Here is an 18,782-nt window from a genome sequence, read left to right on the forward strand (position 1 = left end):
AGGACATCATGGATCAACACAACCAAATTTGTTTTTTTTTTAATTTTTTTTCTATATTGAGATTCCTTTAATCCTGAGATTTTAGACGTTTCTACGACCTGGAATTTTAAAGCAGATCAGCATAAGAAATGTCAGATTTTTACGCTAAAATCGATGTAAACACACTTTCGTTCAAAAATTTATTGCTCTCGTTTGAAGTCCCCGTGGTGCAGTCCATTTACCCTGAGGGTTTCACGCTGACTGGAGAAAAATAACGTCTAGTCCATATTACTGTTTGATGAATCAATACAACCCACTTTTTAAATATTTTCTCCCTCTTACATGCGTTTGGCCCAGTGCCTATGCCTAGTAGTTGCTTTTCGTAGCTTTTATCTTCATTGAGGTCCCCTTGTCTATATCTGCATTCCCTGTAAGTCTGAGCTATGTTAGAAAACAGAAAATGTTTGCCCAGTTTCAGGTGTCACATTTAGATACAGTCAATCTTCAAAATATTTTTGTTTTCAATGAGGTCTACCTGGCCATGTCACATGAGGGAGACAATAGGGGCAATGGCCCCCTTATGAAACAAGAAGTCAAGAATAAATGTATATATAGGTCAAAGAGAAATATGCCAATTTAATTTTTGGTGAAAACAAAGCTCCTGTTTCCTTTTGTTTTCCCCAGAAAAATTCCTGGCGGCACACGTACCCCTGATTCGGTCTACATGTCCTGTAAGATACAAACCTATCAGACAAAAGAAAAAAAAAATTTTGGCATCATAAATTAATGCAGGCAAAATTAGTTTCAAATTTGTTTACTGCCCAGAAGTCCACCTGGCCAGGAAAATTATGAATGTCATCTTCAAGCTGATTAGAGAGACAAAATATAAGGTCTCCTTTTTCCCAGAGCTTTCAATCTTTTCTTCATGTATTTCCAAAAAACACTCAAAGCCAAGTGAGTAGACTGAACAAAATTATTACAAATCTTAGCTTGTTATTACAAGTCCTTGACAGAAGTATTTTGTAACTCTTATCCTTTCCCCTAAACATAGTGTTTGAAGGGTTCACCAGCCATCCCCAAACACTCCTTGAAAGTTGTAACTCGATCCTACCAGTCGTTCACAAAATATGACGAATATGCTGTTTTGATAGCAGGGGTAAATGCACTGTCTTTTCATTCACCACACTACTTTATGGAGATGCACATCTTTCAGCCGCCACATCTCTCCCTAAGCAAAAAATATGAAGTCCCTTTCCCCCCCCCAGCACTAATTGTCAGCTCATTTCCCACCTGTCTTTCCCGCAATGTTGCAGGTATGCTATTTCGACAACTTGTGTAAATAGTATAATGATGGAGACAAATCTAAATAATTTACAATTGTGAAAAGCAGACTATTAGGACGATTGTAGTTGAGGAATAATTTCAAGGGTTGCCAAGAATTAAATAAGATTTTCTTTTGTATATATATATATATATATATATATATATATATATATATATATATATATATATATATATATATATATATATATATATATATATATATATATATATATATATATATATATATATATATATGGGACATACGAATATAAATTGGACATACGATACGAAATAAGCCAAAAAATCAAAAATAGTTTTCGGAACAGTATAGGCATTTACGCTGCGATAAAAGTGACAGGAGAGAAGCAGGCAGAAGAGGGGTGAGAGAGGTGTCTGCAAGAGCCATGGGACCCACTGGGGTTGCCCCTTAACTTCCGGGGACAAGGTAGTCGGCCCCAACGCTTCCCTTACTTCTCTCGTAAGTGAATTTCTGCTATTCATTTGGATTGAATTATTTCATTTTGATAATTAGAAGGCGTTTATTTGAAATTAGGGAGACTTAATAAATCCCACTTGAGTGAAATACTTTGTTTTCTGAATTTACTTTAAGATCTAATTACGATTAGAAATACGATGGATGAAAGTGAAAAAATTATTTTGAATCCGTTACTGAATTGTGTAACAAGAGCACTAACAGATGGAATAAAATTGGAGTGTATCGTAAAAGCGTGTGTTGCTTTCTATACACATGAAGATTTTATAAAGGCAAAGCGAATCCTTCCTACTGAATTGAATATTACGAATCGTCTTGTTATCTACTCTAAAGATGCAGACAATATCATTGAAATATGCAAAATTCTAGTTTCAGCTGCGAAAAATAATGTGAGCATGCCAAAATTTGTCATCTTTAACCCCTGCTCGGTTCCGGTCATCGGAGATGCGGTGAATGCAACAGTTACTGCCAAAGTAAATGAATTTTCTCGGAAGCTTGATAATTTTTTGGCCACCCAGTCCGCTCCAGCCACCAGTATTTTCACAAGCAGTCGTAGTGCATCTGAAACGTCCAACCCCAGAAACTCTACCTATTCTGTCGTCTTGAAAAATCCCCCCAAGGATCTCAATGGCCCAAATGACCGGAAAGCTTTCATAGACAGTTTCTGTGAAAATACAAATGACAGTAGTGAACTTAGCAAATCTGCAAACGAATGGAAGCTAGTGGTCAGGTCGAAAGCTGAAGCAGCAAAAATCGTTGAGAAAGCAAAATCTTCCAAGCCCGATCTCAAAATTACTGTTCAAGAACCCCTGCATATAGCTGTGCTTCGAAATGTCCCTGAGGATATAAACTGTGAAGGACTACAAAATCTAATCCGGAATAGTACTAAGACTGAACAGTGCGGAAAATCCCGTTCTTGCAAAGTGTATTTTAAGACTCTTAGTGAGCTCCAACAAGGTCTGAGTTTTTCGGTGATTATCGGCTACGAGCGTCTATCTGCTGATCCGTTTAAGTTCTTGCCAAGACGATGCTATAACTGTCACAAAATCGGTCATCTCGCTTCCCAGTGTATGGCTGAACCTGTATGCTCTAGATGAGCCTCAAGTGAACATTGTTCTACGCGAGATGAACAATGCAGACAGCCGACATTCTGCGTTGAATGCAAAATCGGCAGTCACACGTGTTACAGTTTAAAATGTCCCTCAAATAGTAATCCACAAAAGATATGATATCTTAAGCTTTTGCAGTTAAATGTTTATCGTGGACCATTAATGTCTCATTCACGAATAAAATTTCGATCTTAGATGATGTTTTTGAGCAAAATGAAGTTGTCTTTTTACAAGAACATTTCGTCACAAGCCGCAGTAAAAGTATTATTAGTTTTAATAGTTCAGTATCGGTATATTCAGTTTCAGCGAAGCAGCTAAGTTGAAAAGGACGACCCTCCGGTGGTATTGCCACTTTTGTTCGTTCGACTCTAATATCTAGTGTATTTGAAGTCAATGATAGTTTTCTGGCGATTCGTGTTGAGGGCTGTGTTTTTATTATGTATATTTGCCTACAAATTACCATGATGAGCGTTTGGAGCGTGCTTTTACTTATTCTAGTGATAAACTCGGCCAGTGTATTAACCGTATTAGATCCTTAAGCCTTGAATGCATACTAGTTGGTGACTTCAATTGCGACTTGAATGAACCGCTCTTATCTAGGTCTTTACGTTCTACGTTGTTGCTTAGTCTTTTTGGAGACCAGTTTGATCTCAAGTGCAAAGATTTAAATTTTACACATGTACACACCTCAATGTCCACATCAGATCTCGATCACGTTGTTACGTCCTCAAATCTCAGGATTTCGCCTGTCAAGGTTGTGCTTGATTTTCAGCTCTCTGATCACTGACCAATACATTTCTCAGCCGATATTCCTTGCCACAGCTCAGATACACACACGCACACAACTTCAAAAACACATACTATGTCTCGCCGTGATTGGCGTAAAATTAACCCTGTTTTATTTCAAGAAGAAGCCGCCAGAGTCCTTAGTAAGATCCGTGTCTCTTTCCATCTTCTCTCTGGATTAACTGCTCTTTCAAGGGAGGAAACACAACTATCAGTTGACTTTTATTGCGCAGAAATTGGCCATGCCCTTCGCTGTGCTGAAAAAGCTGCCGTCCCACTAAGTAGACCCCGTCATCATACCCTTCCATGCTGGTCTGAAAATCCAGAGTTAGTGGATACCCATTCTAAGTCTAATTTTTGGCTTCAACTTTGGGTTTCTTGTGGACGACCCCGTTCGGGGGTAGTCAATTCAATCCGCCTGCTCACAAAAGGTAAATTCGCAAAAGAGCTAAAAGCTCACAGAAAAAAGATGATTGATATCGAATCTACACGGGCCAAAATTAATCCTTCTCTCCTTTGGCGTTTTCTTTCCTCTACAAGCGATTAGTCTTTATCCGCATATGCAATCCCTGACTCTGAATGGTACGCATATTATGGGTCAGAACTTTCGCCTCCTGACCCAGCCCTCAACGAAAGATACGAAGCTGAATTGGACGACTTCTTAGATAGTTGTCCTCGGAGTGATTATCTTGTAACAGAGGGAGCTGTATGTAGGGCCATCTCTCACCTAAAACCTAAACAATCTTTTGGGATTGACGGGATCAGTGCACTCCATCTAAAAAGTGGTGGGCCCGCTCTCATTAGTCATGTAACCCTCCTAATGCAGATTATCCTCATTCAGGGTATTGTCCCAACCTCTTTCTCAATTGGAGATCTTACGCCAGCTCCTAAAAAGGAAAAGTTACCATGCAATGCTCCTCTGTCCGTCCAATCACGGTTGCTACCACTTTCTGCAAGTTATTTGAAACTTTAGTCTTAGTTGAGTTTGAAAAACTGTTTTGTAGTCCACCAATCCAATTTTGTTTCTAAATTGGCATTGGTTGTGTGGAAGCGCTCCATGTCGTTGCATATACATTCCTTGATGCAAACAAATCAGGAGAAAGTCTAGCCATCGGGGGCTTGGACCTGCAGAGAGTGTTTGATTCATTGATTCATGCACGTATGTTGCTAAACATACGTTTAGCAACATATATTTAGCTCTATATTTTTCCGTTTTGCACAGTACCTACTAAAATTGCAACCTTGAACAAAAAATAGTTTTCTGATTCGGCGCTATAACCTAGTGGACCCAAATCTAGCTGTTAAGACACTTATTAGCCGGCAAAAAACAAAACCAGCAATTCTAAAGCACGAGTGGGCAAGTTTGCTTGTTTAATTTTCCCTATTGTTTCCTCTTTTTATTTTTTTTTTTTTTCTCCTTTCAAAAGTTGTTGTCTTTATTGCTATTTTCGAAGAAGTTGTTGTTTCTTTTGTAATTTTTGAGTATGCTATCTTTCAGTTTCCACTTTTCGTACTATTTTGTATACTATTTAAGAAGTTGTTGCTTTTGTTGTTATTATTATCGTTTTGTTCCCTCTTTTCGTATTTTTGTATACTCTGTCATTGTACATTTATTGTATACGACGGGTTATCAATATGTATTATATTATTATATTATTATATATATATATATTATATATATATATATATATATATATATATATATATATATATATATATATATATATATATATATATATATATATATATATATATATATATATATATATATATGTATATATATATATATATATATATATATATATATATATATATATATATATATATATATATATATTTATATATATATATTTTTATACATATACCCCGAAATGCGAATTCGGCCCTTCGGGGCTTGTGATAGTCATTTTTTGAAATAAATATCTCATATATATATATATATATATATATATATATATATATATATATATATATATATATATATATATATATACATATATATACATATATATATATATATATATATATATATATATATATATATATATATATATATATATATATAAATATATATATATATATATATATATATATATATATATATATATATATATATATATATATATATAATTAAGCAAACAGGCTTGTTGAACAATTTTCATTGCCTTCAAATAACTAAGAAATACTTATATATATATATATATATATATATATATATATATATATATATATATATATATATATATATATATATATATATATATATATATATATATATATATATATATATATATCACAGCAACAAATCTGTAAGATATTTTCCTCTTGGATTGATTTAGCTTTCCTTTATCTCAAAAGCAGCTTTCACCAGAAACAAAAAGGTCAAATGGCTTATAATCTACATATTTTGCCTAAAGATACAGATGTTATAAAGCTTGAGACCCATCTTCTTTACTTTTTTTTTGTAATATCCTATATTAAGGATAATGTTATTTCTAACAACATTTTGAGGCTATTCTCTGTTTCCTGTTCCTTATCTTGGTTTATTTATTTCAGAATGCTAACCTGATTGTGGCAATAAAGTCAATTACAAAGAAGAACATACCAAAAGCGCAGAATCTTTTGGGGAAAGAAGTGAAAATACTGAAAGAGTTAACTGAAGTTCATCATGAAAATATCGTAGCCCTTCTAGATTGCAAGGTCTGTATCTAGGGTTGCTGTGTTGTCAATTTCTCTGGTTCTCCTATAGCGGGTAAAACATAATAAGTTCGTCTGAAAATGTCCTGTATACTTTAATGGAAGTTAAATTTACATTCTCCATCTGTATCACTATAGCTCAATATCGTCTAAAAACTCATTTTGTTGGGATGTATCCGTACAATAGCCCATACAGAATGTACCATAACCCATAGAAAATAACCTCATATGTAAAAATAACCTCATATTAGTAGCCTACTCTGGGTAGCAAGTCTGTTAGCACCATTTTATGAAATTTTGATTCACCTAGTTCCTCCATTGAGAAATAAAGTGCCAAAGTTGATTATTAAAAAATACTATATCTTTTTTGGTTTATTCTCTGATTTAAAATTCTCATATGATTGTGATACAAATAAGCTTTCCTATGCCTACATTTCTACTAAAAAGTTTATGGTGGGAGGGACAATGGGTGTTGGAGTGGTCACTGGTTCTCTTTGGCACTTCAGTCATAAAACCTGACAATCTTCCACTGTCAGTGGGGGATTGTTGGGGTTACACCTGCCTGTTTTATGCCGCTAGTAATCATGGGTTTAGGGAAGGGGGGCAGGGGAGGTCAGCTGCCCCCCCCCTAGAACTTCAAATTTACAATAGATATTAACGAGAAATTTTCCTATGTTGGAATCTTCCTGTTGGATGTTACCTAGTAGATGGTTGAAAAAGCTGAAAATAAACAGAAATTTCCAAAAATCGTTTCCGATATCAATATTTACGTTTCGATAGTCAGTATTAATATTTGGTCTGATATAAGATAGGAGACTGGCCCACGATCGGCACGTTTTAACTTTTTAATTCTCCAGGATTTATTCAAGCAATAAGAAGTTGCTGAGTAGGCCAAGGCAAAGGTAATTCATTCCATGCCATCCTTGAAAAAGACAGTTAGAAATAATCCACCACTTTTCCACCTGGATGCCTCTCTACCCAAGTGGTCAAGAGTGCCGAACCTGGGCCACCCTGGTACTGGTTCGGCCTTCTCTGGCTTACGTTTGGCCACAGACAAAAAGAAACAGAAAAGTGGTCAGGGGAACATTAAAACTTGTTTTTCGGCTTTAAAGTTAAGAAAGATTGTGGTCAGTATAAAACACTTCAAAATGAATTCAGTAAAGTTTAAAAAAAAACTAAAGAGTATTAATTTCAAATTATAAATCGATTGATCAACACCAAAAGTAAGCTCTTCCGCAAATCTGGTGTTTCACCTGTCAGTGGTTGCAGTTTCATTTCAACTTCTGTGTTTAAGACACTACCTTATCCGTCTCGTCAGTTAGCGCAAAATCTCTTGCTCCAGTCTCCTTTAGAAAGTGGACCTCAAGTTCTTCAGTTGTTGCTTTTCTGATAATGATAAGATAGTGAACAGGATTCACTTTCTTGCTCTTCAGCTCAACCAGGATGTAATCACCAGCCTTGACTTTCTCAGTGTCAAATTGAAAGTTTCTGGTAGGGGGCTCGTCTTCGGTATCCATATTGGAGTCTGAACAGTTGTTGTAATAGAGGATCATCTACATCAGTTGCAGTTGGAATCACTCCAACTGCAACTCTTGTTACGAAAAACGACTCTATTACTTTTGGGTGTTTCTTCCTTTTTTTCAAAAAAAAGGCAAATTTTCTCAGGCTCGTAACCTTTGATGGGTAAGACTAAACTTAATGAAACTTACATATTTGAAATCAGCTAAAATCTGATTCTTTTTATATATCTATTGGTATCAATATTCCGTTTTCTAGAGTTTCAGTTACAATTTAGCCGGGTCGATCCTTACTTACAGTTGGTCACTACGAACTGTACTAATGGCCCAAACTCTATCTCATAGGTCAAAAGCTGATTTTTTGTGCTGCAGGCCAACTCCCTAATATTACTACCTAGAAGGAAGCAAATATTAAGCTCCAATCTCTTTAGCAATGAAAGAACTAAAGATAAGAAGGCACATGTGTTACCATTCCTGTGCCAATGCCCGAAAAACAGAAAATAAAATGAAAAACTCAACCAAAATCAAACAGAGATGGGTTGTTATAGTATTTAGATGGCAGAGCTTCCGGGCCCCTGGGAAAACACTCCGTTTTTGGATCATAAATTTTTGTCTGCTGTTTAGTGTCCTAGTAACAAGTTTCGGCGATAGAGCCAATGAACGTTTGCACATTTAGGAACTTTGAATTGTAACCCAATTTTATTTTGAAACTTGAATCTACCTGCTTGAACATAGTTTTCCACTCAAGGAAACAAAAGCTCGTCAGGCAGCTTTAAATAGTACTCTCGGCCATGGACTACAAAACTTCACTTCAGCTCACACATTGTTTGCTCTGGCTCAAGAACAAGCAAAAACCACCGTTTTATTTTTTATACCATGCTTAAGTTTAATTTGGAAAATGTTTTCATTTTATGGCTTTGGTAAAGAAAGATGCTTTCTGATTTTTCTTAATTTTTTCACCTCCTCGTATTTGACCTGGCGAAATCGTTAGATCTTCATTAATCCTTTCTCTGTTGATTTGACAATAGGCTTGACCTCTTTTGCTAAGAAGATTTCTGACACTGACTCATTAATAATCCAATCTGCGAAATGGAAGTCTGGGGTCAGTAACAGGTTTATTATAAATATATTTGAGTACTGTTGTATTAGCTGAAACCCGCGCAAGAAGTGAAGTTCGGTTAATGCTAATGAAATAAAATAAAATAGGATGAAAAAATAATAGTTTAGAAATAAATTTTGGCTATATATTTACACATTAGGGGGAGGGCGGAGGGTAAAGCATAGCATATATTAAATACGTAACCAAACCTAACCTAGGTACCTTTTCCCCCCCTAAATCCCGAAAAATAATAGTCTAAATATTATAAACACAATGAAATACCACGGTTTGCAATCCAATCATTGAAAGAAACCCGTTTGACTAGCTTCTTTAGCATCTTCCCTATATAATATATCGTGTGGGTTCCAGCTAACACAACAGTACCCATATTTGCATTCCAGCTACATTTTTGAATCCACTTAGTAGATATATTTTAATTTCTGGTAGGCTAAATACAAAAGAAACGTAACAGCTTTCCCCATGGGTGTGAATAGAGCGGGGGCTTCATAAATGTCACAGGTTAGTGCAAATTGTACCGGAATAAAAGTCTGTTGTAAAGTAAGGTCACAGTAAAGAAGATGAACTTTTAGATCATTTTTATCACCAAGAAAGAGGATATCAGGTAACATTGCCTATTAAAACCTAGTCTTAATTGCACTAATTGTTACCCCATTCGTATTTAGGGCAATATTCGAGATGTCAAGGCAAGGTATCGAGTTGCAAGGCTCACAGATAGAAGTACACCGATAACCATTTATAACTAGTTTATAAGTAAAAAAGGATATTTGATTATTGTAGTATGCTCTTATGTAATCAACCCCCCCTCCCGATATTTTTTGCAAATATGATTAGATACACCTATATGTAAACAGGTACGGGCCTTGAGAGAGGAAGGGGGGTAGTAATATGGAAAAAGTAGATTTTAGCCAACGATTTTCCGTGCAGAAAAGATTCCTTTTGAAGAATATTAAGGAGAGTCTCTCCTTATCTTCTCCTACCTCCATGTGCTACTATGTACATGTGCTATTTAATCCCTAAGAATCCTTTCTCTTATTAGCACTGACTTATATTCATTCGTTTTATGGTTTTTGTATGGTTACAGTTGTTCTAGTAGCCTTTCTCTTTTACACATTAACTCTAGTTTTGCCAAGAAGCTGACAGAAAGAGTACATTGGTATAGGGAAGAATGTAGAAGAATTGGTATAATTAGGAGCTATAATCAAACTGTTCATCTCTTGTACATCAAATTAGAATAGAATAGCTAAGTAGAAGAAAGCAATTGCTGATGGAAATGTAATACTAAAAATTAAAGAACTGACTACTCACTAGCCTTGTTTAGATAGCTTGATGGAGTGTAAATTAGGCGTTTTATGACTAATTTACTGACTGATTCAAGTTATCCACTATAATTTTTAAAAGGAAATGAGCCTATGCCTTCTTTTTAGGAATCTACCAATCATGTGTTCCTGGTGATGGAATATTGTAATGGAGGAGATCTGGCTGATTACCTTCAAGGTACAGTTTTATATTAACACATGATGTTAAATTCTTATTTGGAAAAACATTACTCTTTTTCTTCACAAATGCTTAGAAAAGAAACAGTAGGGACTCTGCATAAAAAATTTTCCTACTTGGCTTTCTATATTTCTTTTGATTTGGATTTCTGAGATGTGGTCCAAGTTCTTAAGTTACATTATCCTTGAATGATACAGTCGAGTAATTTTGTAGTAATTTTATAAGGCAATAGGATAGAACTGTTTTCGGTCCTTTTACTGTTTTGGAAAATCTATTTTATCTTTCTGTTCATTTTTGTTGCTTGACGTGTTTTCAGGTGTGTCCATACGTTTTTATCTTCTGGGTCTGCATATTTTCATGTATTATTGAACTTTAATTAACGATATAAAATACAATATTTAAAGGGAAGAGGGAAATATAATTAAAAATCTTATTAGTCACAAAACAAAAACTAGTTTGTGTTTTTAGTACCTTCTGTGTTGGTCAATGCTTCCTTAGAAGCCATAAATCTCTCTGTTGCTAAATATCTTGGTCCATATAGCACTAGTTAAGCTAGTTTTTATTATAGCTTCTTTTTTTTAGTAAGTCTGAGTATTTGTAATAAATTTGGAACTTAAATTAGAAAATTTGTACTTCCTTCATTGTCCACAGTGAATATCTAGTTTCAACAATTGAGTTTTCTTTGGACTGAAGGAAAATGACTATCGACTGAAGACAAATAAAAATGAACCTTCTTTTTAACATTTGAAAAATGCTGGCGTGAAAATTTTAATCTAATATTTCCATTAAAATTATTACGAATGTGATTTTGGTAAATCTACCTGTTTTTGTCTCACGACTGGGGGTCGTTTTTGAACCCCCAGAGGAAGTTTTTTTTGGTAGGAAGTGGGGCCTTCGATTTTTTTTTTTTGAACCATAAGTTAGATCTGGAAGGGTCAAAGGGCCATGCACCGCCTGAGTGAAGCAATTGTCAACTGCGAGAGTCATATACGAGGACCATGAGACGAAGTGCTGAGAGGGGAGTGACGAAAAGCTAGAGAAGTCGTTTTTTTTTGCTAGCCAAAATGCTTACAAATCAGGATTTATTGGCTACGGTACTCCGGAATAAAAGTGATATCTTTCATTTCACATAGAGTAATTCAATTGAGACTTCTAAAAGCCATATTAATTTTTACTTTAAATAGTATTCTTTTCCTGCTCACAAAAAAGATGTTAAGTATCAATGCTTAATGTGCGATTTGTTACACTTCTCCCTCATACAAAAAAGGCTTACTATAACTAGACTGTTAAATAACCACATAGTATATGTATGAGTAGTTTCTGAAGGGGTTGAAATGCTTGTGCACTGCTCTAAATGGGGTCTTTTCTTGGTACTCACTTGTGGAAACAAGAAGTGTTGATCCATTACAGATTCTATTGGCTTGATGCTCCAGGCTTAATGTAGTATGACCTGGTACCTGTGAGGTTTTTGTGTGACTTTCAGTTCTACGCGATCAAGGCATTGCTGGCATTGTTTTTGTTTGTTTTGAACCCTTTTTGTTGCCTCCTCCTCAGCACCAGATATATTAAGATATTTGCTTCTTTTTTTCAAGGGAACTTCCTGTTACCTGGGTGTTATGGTAGTTACATCTTTTCTTTTAGTTTTGTCGCTACTGCATGATTAGGAATTGGAGTTTGCCCTCTCTTGATGAAGAAGGATAGCCACATGTATCTTTTCAATGTCAATAACAATCTTTGCTTCATCTGTCTTTTTGTCTTTAAAGCTCCTTGATGCCCTGCTACGACAGAGCCTGGCAAATTTTGGTTGAATATCCTTTATTGGGGTTGAATCTGGCAACAGTGTAGCAAAAGTCTTTGCCAGATTAGCTTTTTTTGTCTTTAGTGGCTTTAGAGGATTTTGGGGATACCAGATACTGTAGATCAATTCTAGGGTCAAGAAGGAGCTTTTGTGATAGTTTTAATGCTTCCTTTGGCTGTGCTTTCCGAAGTATGACCATATGGCAGTGAAAAGTAGTGAGCCATGTCTTGGTATTCAACTTACTGTTGTTGCGAAATCTTTGTTTCAGGATTTCTTAGAAGTTCTATTTCACCTTCTTCTGTATCTGGTTTGCAGTTCCCAAGAAAGGCACCTGGCGGCTGTATGCTAACTCTAGTTTCTGTTATAGGAGCTGAAGCAAGGATGAAGAGTGGACATGACCTGAAACGGTCTGCTTTATTTGGAATGTCTCGGTACCTTTGTTCCATGTATTTGTCCCATGTCAAATATCTAAAAGTTGATGCTGAAATTGACTGTGGTTTAGCTTCGTAAAATCCGGCTCGGTTGTCCAATATAATCCCAATGCCTGGTCGGAATAATTCCCAACATTTAGCTGGCCTACTACCAGATGCCTAGAATTTCTCGGTACAGAACTCTCCATGTCTGAAGAAGATCATTGTGTATTTGATTTTATAGAATTTAAGTTTCAGGTTTTCTGCTAAACTCTTCCTTTTAGCTTGATTAGTCCACCCCGTTAGCCTACTTTTAGATGACTGAATTCATTTCCGAAGTCAACTGAAGTCAAAATAAAAGTTTGAAGGAAAACAAAGTAAACGCTTTATGTTAATGGAAGATAATTCTCCCTGGATTCAGAATTATCCAAATTACACCCAATGTAGGCTTTTTTTTCTCGGATTTTCTTATTTACATCTTGGTTTAAATTCTCTAAAGAAAAATTAATAGCTTTTTTTTAGTATGACTGGCCCATCTTTCTTTATTTAACAATTTTCTTCCGGATAAATGCATAGATTTTAATTAATTATGATAACGGAAAGCTTTCTCTCGCCTGCCACCCCACAAAGCTCTTACTTAAAGTGAGTTCTCGTGCTTCTCCTTTTACTTAAAATCAGTTCTCGTGCTTCTCTTTTGCTACTGCCAACTTATTTGATGTTAAGTCGTACGCCAATTTCTGATTCATAATCAGTTCACGTTTAAAATTACTTTTGCAAAGCTGAATTGATTGGCCATTGTATTTAAGGGTGGTGGGGGCAGGGTTTCGCAGTCAGAGCAGCTTCTCTAGGCGATTTACATGCTGAGGAAATTAGGAGTCCAAGTATGGTAGAAATTGGAAGTGTGTTTTAAATCTTCAGTTTGAAACTTCCTGACTTTTCATTGATTAAGCTTTTAATGAATTCTGTTCCCTACTTGCTGAGTTTTTTTCTTGCAGGGGCCATATATTAATAAAATTCTTTCTGCAGTATGATTTGTCGACTTGTCTGGAATCCCAACCATGGTAAGAAATATGGCTGAAAAGTGATCAGTAATATATAATAGATACCGATTTTCTTTGTCTGATCAACTGAAAGCAACCGGAGGGTCAATACAAACAACTGCAAAAAACTCTATGGGTGCTCTATATTGCTTTCATTATGGTGCATATCATTTTGTATATTATGGCTTTCATTGGTGTATAGCAACACAACAATTCAGTTTGTTCTTCTAAAATTTGAGTTTCCCTTCAATTTTTTCTACTTCATGTGGTATTCGTTTCACTGTTTCCAAGTATTCCTGTTTTGCTCTGCAAAAATCATCTGTTCACAACAGAACTTGTAGGTGCTACTTTAATTATTTATGACTGGTCTCTTCTATCAGCTAACTGATGGAAGCTGAAACAGACAATACCAATGTCCCTGCAACCATATTCCTTAAACCAGGAACATTTTGAATGTCAAGGTCGTACCCTTGGAGTTCTATCTTGATACGTGCCTACTTTTCTGTGGCATCGTTTCTATTCATGAGACATGCAAATGGTCAATGGTCGGTCGTAATACCGGACCTTCTCTGTAAATACGATCCGCAAAGTCGGATTAGCTCCAAAAAGGGTAAAGCTTCCGTGTCGACTTGAATTTTCGAATTATTTCCATAGTTTCAATTAATTCAAATATAAAACTTCCTATCACCGGTGTAACGAACTGCTTCTGATATTTCACAGAATTAGGTTAAATTGATAACATAAACTCTTAACAGTCAGAGTGGTAGACATGTTAGGAACTAGAGTTTTTTTTTTAGTAAGAGAATACTGTCGTATGTCCGATAAACCCGAGTTAGGAAATATATATTTCCCCCTGGACACTACCCCAACCCCAAAGGGCCCTCCTACCCCAACCCCAAAGGGCTCCCGATCCCCAAAGGCCCCCGGGCCCCCAAAGCCCCCCCCCCCCCCCGAGCCCCCAAAGGCCCCCGGGCCCCCAAATTCCCCCAGGGCCCCATACTTTTGATTCTATTTGTTTGCATGTCTGAGTTGATATTTGCAAGTTCAAGAATTTGTCTTTGTTGGTTTGAATGTCTAAATTGTCTGTCATCCTCTGTTTGCATGTCTGATTCTGTTTGTTTGCATGTCTGGGTTGGTGTTTGCAAGTCCAAATCAATGTCTTTGTTGGTTTGAATGTCTAAGGTGTCTGTCTTTCTCTGCTTGTGTGTATGATTCTATTTGTTTGCATGTCTGGGTTGGTGTTTGCAAGTCCAAGAATTTGTCTTTGTTGGTTGGAATGTCTAAAGTGTCTGTCTTTCTCTGTTTGGCTGTTTGATTCTATTTGTTTGAATGACTTGAATTGATTGTTTGAATGACTAAAGTGTCTGTCATTCTCTGTTTGTGTGTCTGATTCTATTTGTTTGCATGTCTGTGTTGGTGTCTGCAAGTCCAAGTATTTGTCTTTGTTGGTTTGATTGTCTAATGTATCTGGCTTTCTCTATTTATGTGTCTGATTCTATTTGGTTGCATGTCTGGGTTGGTGTTTGCAAGTCCAAGAATTTGTCTTTGATGGTTTGAATGACTAAAGTGTCTGTCTTTCTCTGTTTGTGTGTCTGATTCTATTTGTTTGCATGTCTGGGTTGGTGTTTGAAAGTCAAAGAATTTGTCTTTGTTGGTTTGAATGTCTATACTGTCTGTATTTCTCTGTGTGTGTGTCTGATCCTATTTGTTTGCATGTCTGGGTTGGTGTTTGCAAGTCCAAGAATTTGTCTTTGTTTGTTTGTATGTCTAAAGTGTCTGTCTTTCTCTGTTTGTGTGTCTGATTCTATTTGTTTGCATGTCTGGGTTGGTGTTTGCAAGTCCAAGTATTTGTCTTTGTTGGTTTAAATGTCTGAAGTGTCTGTCTTTCTCTGTATGTGTGTCTGATTCTATTTTTTTTTCATGTCTAGGTTGGTTTTTGAAAGTCCAAATATTTTTCTTTGTTGAGTTAAATGTTTGTATATCTGATTCTATTTGGTTGCATGTCTGGGTTGGTGTTTGCAAGTCCAAGAATTTGTCTTTGATAGTTTGAATAACTAAAGTGTCTGTCTTTCTCTATTTGTGTGTCTGATTCTATTTGTTTGCATGTCTGGGTTGATGTTTGCAAGTCCAAGTATTTGTCTTTGTTGGTTTGTATGTCCAAAGTTTCTGTATTTATCTGTGCGTGTGTCTGATTCTATTTCTCTGTATGTTTGGGCTTGTGTTTCCAAGTCCATGTATTTGTCATTGTTGGTTTGAATGTATAAGGTCTCTTTCTTTATCGCTTTATATGTATGAATATATTTGTTTGAATTTCTGGATTGTTGTTTGCAAGTCCAAGAATTTGTCTTTGTTGGTTTGAATGTCTGAAGTGTCTGTCTTTCTCTGTCTGTGTGTCTGATTCTATTTTTTTTTCATGTCTGGGTTGGTTTTTGCAAGTCCAAATATTTTTCTTTGTTGAGTTTCTCTGTTTGTATATCTGATTCTATTTGTTGGCATGTCAGGGTTGGTGTTTGCATGTCCAAGAATTTCTCTTTGTTGGTTTGAATGTCTAAAGTGTCTGTATTTCTCTGTTTCTGTGTCTGATTCTATTTGTTTGCATGTCTGGGTTGGTGTTTGCAAGTCCAAATATTTGTCTTTGTTGGTTTGAATGCCTAAAGTGTCTGTCCTTCTCTGTTTGTGTGTTTGATTCTATTTGTTTTCATGTCTGGGTTGGTGTTTGCAAGTCCAAGAATTTGTCTTTGTTGGTTTGAATGCCTAAAGTTTTTGTCTTTCTCTGTTTGCATGTCTGATTCTATTTGTTTGCATGTCTAGGTTTGATGTTTGCAAGTCCAACTATTTGTCTTTGTTGGTTTGAATGTCTAAAGTGGCTGTCTTTCTCTGTTTATGTGTTTGATTCTATTTGTTTGCATGTCTGGGTTTATGTTTGCAAGTCCAAGAATTTCTCTTTTTTGGTTTGAATGTCTAAAATGACTGTCTTTCTCTGTTTGTGTGTCTGATTCTATTTGTTTGCATGTCTGGGTTGGTGTTTGCAAGTCCAAGAGTTTGTCTTTGTTGGTTTGAATGTCTAAAATGCCAGTCTTTCTCTGTTTGCATGTCTGATTCTATTTGTTTGCATGTCTGAGTTGGTGTTTGCAGGTCCAAGAATTTGTCTTTGTTGGTTAGAATGTCTAAAGTGTCTGTCTTTATCTGTTTGTGTCTGATTCTATTTGTTTGCATGTCTGGGTTGGTGTTTGCAAGTCCAAGTATTTGTCTTTGTCGGTTTGAATATCTAAAGTGCCCGTCTTTCTCTGTTTGTGTGTCTGATTCTATTTGTTTGCATGTCTGGGTTGGTGTTTGCAAGTTCAAGAATTTGTCTTTGTTAGTTTGAATATCTAAAGTGTCTGTCTTTCTCTGTTTTTGTGTCTGATTCTATTTGTTTGCATGTCTGGGTTGGTGTTTACAACTCCAAGAATTTGTCTTTGTTGGTTTGAATGTCCAAGAATTTGTCTTTGTTGGTTTGAATATCTAAAGTGTCTGTCTTTCTCTGTTTGTGTGTCTGATTCTATTTGTTGGCATGTCTGGGTTGGTGTTTGCAAGTCCAAGAATTTGTCTTTGATGGTTTGAATGTCTAAAGTGTCTGTCTTTCTCTGTTTGTGTGTCTGATTCTATTTCTTGCATGTCTGGGTTGGTGTTTGCAAGTCCAAGAATTTGTCTTTGTTGGTTTGAATTTCTAAAGTGACTGTCTTTCTCTGTTTGTGTGTCTGATTCTATTTGTTTGCATGTCTGAGTTGGTGTTTGCAAGTCCAGAATATATCTTTGTTGGTTTGAATGTCTAAAGTGTCTGTCTTTCTGTATTTGTGTGTCTGATTCTATTTTTTTGCATGTCTGGGTTGATGTTTGCAAGTCCAAGAATTTGTCTTTGTTGGTTTGAATGTCTAAAGTGTCTGTCCTTTTCTGTTTGTGTTTCTGATTCTTTTTCTTTGCATGTCTGGGTTGTTTTTTGCAAGTCCAAGTATTTGTCTTTTTTGATTTGAATGTCTAAAGTGTATTTCTTTTTCTGTTTGTGTGTTTGATTCTATTTGTTTGCAGGTCTGGGTTGGTGTTTGCAAGTCCAAGTATTTGTCTTTGTTGGTTTGAATGTCTAAAGTGTCTGTCTTTCTCTGTTTGTGTGTCTGATTCTATTTGTTTGCATATCTGGGTTGGTGTTTGTAAGTCCAAGAATTTGTCTTTGATAGTTTGAATGACTAAAGTGTCTGTCTTTCTCTGTTTGTGTGTCTGATTCTATTTGTTGGCATTTGTGGGTTGATGATTGCAAGCCCAAGTATTTGTCATTGATGGTTTGAATGCCCAAAGTGTATTTCTTTCTCGTTTTATGTGTCTGAATCTATTTTGATGCATTTCTGAGTTGGTGTTTGCAAGTTCAAGAATTTGTCTTTGATAGTTTGAATGACTAAAGTGTCTGTCATTCTCTGTTTGTGTGTCTGATTCTATTTGTTTGCATGTCTGGGTTGGTGTTTGCAAGTCCAAGAATTTGTCTTTGTTGGTTTGAATGTCTAAAGTATCTGTCTTTCTCTGTTTGTGTGTCTGATTCTATTTGTTGGCATGTCTGGGTTGGTGTTTGCAAGTCCAAGAATTTGTCATTGATGGTTTGAATGTCTAAATCACAGTTTATAGAATTAACCAGTATGATCATTCTCTATCTCACCCATTATAAAAACCCGGACCGAGGTGCAAGTGCTCCGAAGAACGTAGAAACATAAGCGGAATTAGAAAATTTTTTCACGGGTAGACAAGTCAGATTGCTCTTGGACGCGAAACAATCGAAAATAAGTGGAATACCCGCTATTACGAATGATGCATTTTGTAACCATTTCTCATTGATTGACGCAAACACACTGATACATAACTGCACAAACATGTGGGAGGAGCTTTTTGTTCGCGGCGAGACTGAAGACCAGAAATGATCTGCGATAAACTTACTGGGTAATTCTATAAACAGTGGTCTAAAGTGTCTGTCTTTCTCTTTTTGTGTATCTG

At 35.9% G+C, this 18,782-nt stretch overlaps 1 protein-coding gene across 1 annotated transcript in view; it reads left to right on the plus strand.

Moving 5' to 3' along the window:
- Positions 1 to 18,782, plus strand: part of Atg1 (serine/threonine-protein kinase unc-51-like protein Atg1) — a 153,689-nt gene that overhangs the window by 21,427 nt on the left and 113,480 nt on the right. The window contains exons 2-3 of the mRNA XM_089095393.1: positions 6,247 to 6,390; positions 10,449 to 10,518. Coding sequence (XP_088951519.1) covers positions 6,247 to 6,390; positions 10,449 to 10,518 — 214 coding nt within the window. The remainder of the gene's footprint in view (positions 1 to 6,246; positions 6,391 to 10,448; positions 10,519 to 18,782) is intronic.

This window comes from Artemia sp. Qi Xiang Cuo, chromosome 10, assembly GCF_049724085.1.
Source record: "Artemia sp. Qi Xiang Cuo chromosome 10, ASM4972408v1, whole genome shotgun sequence".
In the NCBI taxonomy this organism is placed as follows: domain Eukaryota; kingdom Metazoa; phylum Arthropoda; class Branchiopoda; order Anostraca; family Artemiidae; genus Artemia; species Artemia sp. Qi Xiang Cuo.